The sequence below is a fragment of the Macaca mulatta genome, chromosome 4 (assembly GCF_049350105.2).
Source record: "Macaca mulatta isolate MMU2019108-1 chromosome 4, T2T-MMU8v2.0, whole genome shotgun sequence".
Classification (NCBI taxonomy): domain Eukaryota; kingdom Metazoa; phylum Chordata; class Mammalia; order Primates; family Cercopithecidae; genus Macaca; species Macaca mulatta.
Genome location: NC_133409.1, coordinates 78,289,288 through 78,295,287, shown reverse-complemented (window position 1 = coordinate 78,295,287; position 6,000 = coordinate 78,289,288). Strand labels below are relative to the sequence as shown.

General features: G+C 47.9%; 1 protein-coding gene across 4 annotated transcripts in view; it reads left to right on the top strand.

Moving 5' to 3' along the window:
- The first annotated feature begins 277 nt into the window (after nucleotides 1-277).
- The window catches only part of SOBP (sine oculis binding protein homolog), a 172,579-nt gene continuing 166,856 nt past the window's right edge, over nucleotides 278-6,000 (top strand). For 2 of the 4 annotated variants that reach the window (XM_077998431.1, XM_015137029.3), the window contains exon 1: nucleotides 278-886. In XM_077998431.1, coding sequence (XP_077854557.1) covers nucleotides 791-886 — 96 coding nt within the window. In that variant the 5' untranslated portion in view covers nucleotides 278-790. 4 annotated transcript variants of the gene reach the window in all.

The following is a 6,000-nucleotide window of genomic DNA, read 5'->3' as shown; positions in this document are numbered from 1 at the left end:
TGGCTGGGAGTTAGCGGCCGCGGGGGGCGCCGCGAGCCGCCCGTGGCCGCCGCGGATGAACAGGAGGCCGCGAGCAGCCCCCGAAGCCGCGCAGCATCCGCGTATCCAGTGACGGTGGAAGCCACGCCCGCTCGAGAGCCTGGGGGCTGTCCTCGCCCCCCCACCTTTCCCCTCCCTCCGACCCCCTCCCGGCCGCGCTCCCTCCCCTCCTCCCGCGCCAGCCCCCGGCCCGCCCCCGGCTCGGCTCGCGGGAGGCGCTGGGCGCCGGGGCTGGCGCGCTCTCCCGGGCTCACACACAGCCGCGCACGCACGCCCGGGGCCGCTCTCCGCGCCGGCCCTCGCTCCCCGCGCCCATGCCGACGGACAGAGCGACGGAAGATGGCTGACGACTCCACGGGGCCCCGAGGATGCGGCCCGGCGGCGGCGGCGGCGGGAGCGGCAGCGGCAGCGAGGGCGGCAGGGGCAGCGGCAGCAGCGGCGGCGTTGGCGGCGGCGGCGGCGGCGGCGGCAGCAGGAGCCGGAGCGGCGGCGGCTGCATCCCCGAGACTCTTCGAACTACCCTTCCCCGTGACAGCCACTGACGTCCTCCGCCGCTAGAAGAGACCCCGCTTCTCGGCGCCCGCCCGCCCTCCCCCTCGCGGCCCGGCCCGGCCCCGCCAGCACCGCTACCTCCGCCAGCCTCGCCACCATCAGCACCACCTCCACCGCCGCCGCCGCCGCCGCCACCACCACCACCACCGCCGGCGGCGGCAGCAGCCATTTCATCTCCACAGAAACCAGACACAAAAACATGGCAGAAATGGAGAAAGAAGGGAGACCTCCGGAAAATAAACGGAGCAGGAAGCCGGCTCACCCAGTGAAAAGGGAGATCAATGAGGAGATGAAGGTATTTTTGGATCTCGGGGGCCAGGGAGACTGACTTCTTACTTGCGCCCGCTCCCCGTGGGCCGTGGTATGGATCTGGGGGGTACCGGGGCGCGCTTGTCAGTTTCTGTAGGATGCCCAGAACGGCTCCGCGCCTCCAGGTGTAAAGCAGAGGCCAACTCGCGGGCTGCATCCCCGAAATTGTTGCCAACCTCAGATTTGATGAGGGGGGACCACATACTATTTAACCTTACGAACCCCAGGTTGGCACTGGCGCGTTTCAGAGCGAGGGCACCGGGGACCCGAGCGGCGGTGGGCAGGGGAAGAGGCTTTCCCAGTGGACGGTGCAGTTTCTCCCCCGCTTTTTGGGAATCATTCTCAGGTTCCCTCCAAAGTTAGGAGCCACCTGGCCGGGGCACCCCGGAGAGAGCTCTATTCCACCCCTCTCCCCTAGCTCACCCTCCTTCTCCTCAATCCCGCTTCCCCCCAACCAACCAGCTGCGACGGCGTGAAGAGCCCGTCAGTGCCCGGCGAGCTGCGGCCCGAGAGGCGCGGGTCTGGGCACGGTCCTGACCGCTCGCCTCGCCCACCCCCGCCCGCTCCTCTCCACTGGCAGCCTCCGCCTCTCGCTCGCCTCTGCCTGCCTCACTTCCCAGCGAAGCAGACCCCGGCCAGCCCCGCTGGAGGACAGCTGTCTGAGGGCGGCCTTTGCAGGGCGCCTGCCCATTGTTCGCAAAGGCCGGCCCGGAGTCCTCTCGGCGAGGCCGGGCTCCCCGCCAGGCCAGCGGTGCACCAGAGGTGGAGAGCGCAGTAGCCTGGCGCTCCAGCTGTTCGCGTTAGAGCGATTGCACAAGAGCACTGCTCGGCTCCGGACCCTCTCGTTGCCCCCCAGCCCCTTATTTTCCATGAAGTTGCGGCTTTTGCCTGGGTGAGGGTTTTATTCTGTATTGATTTCACGAGTCTCTATTGATTTAAAACAATTTATTTTTCTGCGAGCCATCAAAAAGTAGCAGGTTTGCATTTTGCGGTCTTCTTGGTGTTCCCCATCTTCTGCATGAAATCCTTAATACTACCAGGTGGCTAAATACTACTACTTGGCCAGTTTTGGTTCAGTTTGTATTTAAAAGACAAACTGGATGAAAATGGTATGCAAGTAAGTCAAATTTATTGAGCTTTGACGCTTTCTTCATTAGAACAAACATTTTCTATCATAGCTCACGCTTAGCAGGGGACGCATAGATATACATCATATATGTATGTGTACCTAGGTGCATATGCTTAGCTTTACTTTCCTCTCGGAAATGTCAGAAGCAACCTAAATATCAGAATTAGGGGTTTTATTACTGGATAAGGAACTTAGTACCTGGAAGCTAGAGGTGCAGCATGAGTCCAACGGAGAGTTAAGGGAGATTTGCCTTGAAAATCAATACCATTTCTTATGATGGAAACCACCGTTGATTCCAATGATGGACAGTTATATATATTTTTAAGACCAGTAGAAGTTGTTGTTTTTTGATAGGAACAAAATTTAAACAGTCCATAATAACCATCCTTCTTCACTTACCCTTGCCTACTGTCCTGCATTTCCAGATTACTTTTGCATTTCATTTTAGGTTGGGGGTGGGGAAAGGGGAGAGAGGTGAAAGCCACTAGGAAATCGCAACCAGCTCTGGCCCTTTAAAACACTGCCTAATGTGATGTATATGGATGGCAGCTTTTAAGTTTCATAGGTTCTAGAATTACAAATTAGCTAATTTTAATCAAAACATGTGAAATGTTATCCCGGCTGGATATAAAGGCTGACTGTGCTCGATGCTTGGGGCTCGCGTTGTTGATTTTGGCTGCAGGCGTACTCCGTGGTTTGGGAGATAGTTGTCCTTCTACAGTATAACAGATGTTTGTCTGAACTGGTGAGGAAGAAACAAAAACAACATTGTGTGAAGGGGAAAAATTACACAATTTTTAGCCGATGCTGCAGGACTAAGTATGGAATTAACCTTGGTGCACAGAAATTTCCTCTTTTTAAAATGTTATTTTCCTTCCAAATCACCACCCACTATTTGAAGTTTTAATCCTCACCCTTTCAATCCAGAGTAGTATTAAATAAGAAGTTTTACACAGCAAATAATTCAATTGTCTGTAGGATCAGTATTTTCTCTCTGCTTTGGACCAAAGTAAAATACCCCTAACCAAAATTTTTAGTCATGTTCAAGTATACCATGCCCGAGATCTAGTGGAATTGTTTAGGTGCATTCTTCTAATATAACAGCACCAAAAGTCCTCACTTAAAAAGTGGTTTCTCAAAGTCAAAAGGTGGAAGGGTTATTTTGAACTCCTTAATATCTTTCTGTTTTTAATATTAATAATCACATCAACAAAACCCCTCCCCAAACATCATGATACTGTTACTCCTCTAGCTCCCTGAACCTAAGTGTAGAGTAACATAACAAGTTGGTTGCCCTGTATATAGTTGTGTGCAACAAAATGTCACTGAGAACACAATGTGGCCTTGTGCAGCTTCATATCGGTGCCGCTGGAGCTGCCTGGCTGTGTTTGCCTTCATCTGAACGGCTTTCATCTGGACCAGTGTAAACTAAGCCCTGGTAAGTAATCACTGCCCGGCAGAAAGAAAGGAATGTATACAGCTAGCGTGGCCTAAGCTGTAAAAACGGAAACCTGAGCCCCCACCTCGGATCACATATCAAGGCTTGAAGGTAGGGGAAATGAAAGGGGGAAAGAGGAGAGAGCAAATGGAAAAGTCAGCCTGGGAAGTGGAGGATCAGGAGGAGGCCCTCCTTAGGGAGATTTGGCTCAGGGATTAGGGAATTTTATCGTGGTGTACAGTGACCTACTCAGGTTTCAACACTGGTTGGATTGAGTTGCTTCTCTGTGAGCTGAAAGAAAAAGGACTGGTGTGTATGTGATTTTTTTCCCCCCTTCGGGTAATAGAAAGGACATTGGTACAAGTGTCTATTTTAGGTACAGCAAATGCAGGGCACTGAGAATGAGCAACAAACTTGCCTCATCATAGAGACTTCCTTCAAGATTTCCTAATTGAGATAGTCACATATTTATTTTAAAATGGCTGGAGAAGACAAACTGGCTGAGGTTTAGCTGACACCAGTAATGGCATCGAAGAATGTCTTCATGTGGCTGAGAGCTAATGCTGGTTGCTGTTTCACTAGATCAGATATTGAGTTACATTTTCGTTATCACTGGTTTAATGTACATGGCAGTTGTAACAAATTTAAATTTGATACAATATAATTTTGTGTATGAAAAGTACATGACTTGGCATTGCTTGCTTGTAGTGTACTCCCTGAAAATATCTTCAAGTAGAAATGTTTGTCTCATTATGACCTTTACAATGTTTCTTTATCTTTCCTTTTCTTCTTCCCTTATCCTGGTTTTTCCTGATTAAAAAGATTGGTTGTACTAATGTACTTACAATTAGTATGCCTTATTTAATTAGTGGCTAGTAGAGAGAATTTTAAAAAATCAGACAGCAATGCAGTGTATATGTTTCTAAAGTGAATATCGTGATTGTATCTAATATAATATGTCTCAGGTATACTGTTAGCTCACATGTATCATAATAAATGAATGTCAGGAGGGAATTCTGACATATGGGAAGGTTAATTAGTTTCAGGAGTTCATCCAGAGCATAGTAGATATAATATAGAAACTAACTTCTACTAGTGGATATGTAAGCGTAAATATATGTATAAGGTAAATATTGTTGCACTTAAGGATATGTGTTTTGGCACATAGATCTTTTGTGATCAGTAGCTACCAAACAACAATACAACTCAAAATATCCAAACTGTGAGTAGAGATTATGAGTCCAATTTTTGTCTTTTAAAATTCTTTGACAAAACCAGCATGATTAGATCAAGGATTCTGTGCTGGAAACTTTCCTAAACAAACCATAATTAATGCACTTACAATGTTTAACTTCTTTATCAATTGCTAAACTACAGGAGAATCTGTGTTAAATGTCAGAGATGCTTCTTTGTTGAAGAAGTTTTCTGTCTATAAATATTCTCAGTAAGTAATTTGTACCTAAAATTACGCTTCAGTCCTGATGCCTACAATTTGAGTCAGGCACATCTGTTAGAGTTTAGTAGTAAACTTACCACAAGATTTTCTAGTTTGTTTTCTGATGGTCTCGATTTGGCATTAAAAATAACCTGTGTCAATTGCATAGACAATAAAGCAAGTTGCAGAGCCGAGCTGGTGAGATAAATAGCTTGATTTTAAGAGAGAGAGAGAAATCAGAGCGTGGATTGGAAAAGTCAGCATGTTTAAGTTTGAAATTGGCTCATTATTAAAACAGGTATATTTTAAGTTTTGCTGTTGAAACTCTATCCTGGTGTCAGAAGCATAATTCTCAGGAACTTAGAAAGTGAACTTAGGACCCCAGATCCCACTGTGGCATTCACAAATTATGTTAGACTCTCCCTCTAAGCAGTGGCCTCAGGTGTGCCACGTGGCAGGGATGGGGACTAATGTTAGTGGGCATATAGCCCTGGCCTCTTGGGAGCAGGTATAAGATGTTCCTGAGCCTTCAGCCTTGCTCTCACTTGTTCTGCCAAAGACTTCAAGCTAAACCCGTAAAAGACTGTCCTGTGAGAGCTTGGAGGGTTATGTATTATGGTCTGTTCAAACCAGGGGTTTTCTGGGAAGAGTCTCTTTCTCCATCCATGAACTGGTGTGATGTACAGTAGAGCATCATTCTCTAAACTTACTTATACAACTCGCAGGTTCCAGAGACGAGGAAATGGAAAGGAACCACTCCACTTCCTCTTGAATCTGAAATAAACATTTGAACTAGAAGAAAATGAGTCTGACAGACTCATTCCCTTCTGCGTTTCCTGCCTCTGTGCTTGCCAAGCACTGCTCTGAGAAGCCAAGCCCTACTCTCCTTGTGTGAAAGACAGACTTACAGAAACCAAGAGGTAACAGAATTTTTAAAGGAAAGTAAAAAACAGGGCCTCAAAAAAGGGCAAATATTAGCGAGCACAGTGGCTCTCTAAAAGGGAGAGTTCTAGGAAAAGGTCTCTTGTTAGGGTAACCAAACTTTTTATATCTTATACAAAATTCTCTTTTATTTACTGAGTCTTCATACTTAACAAA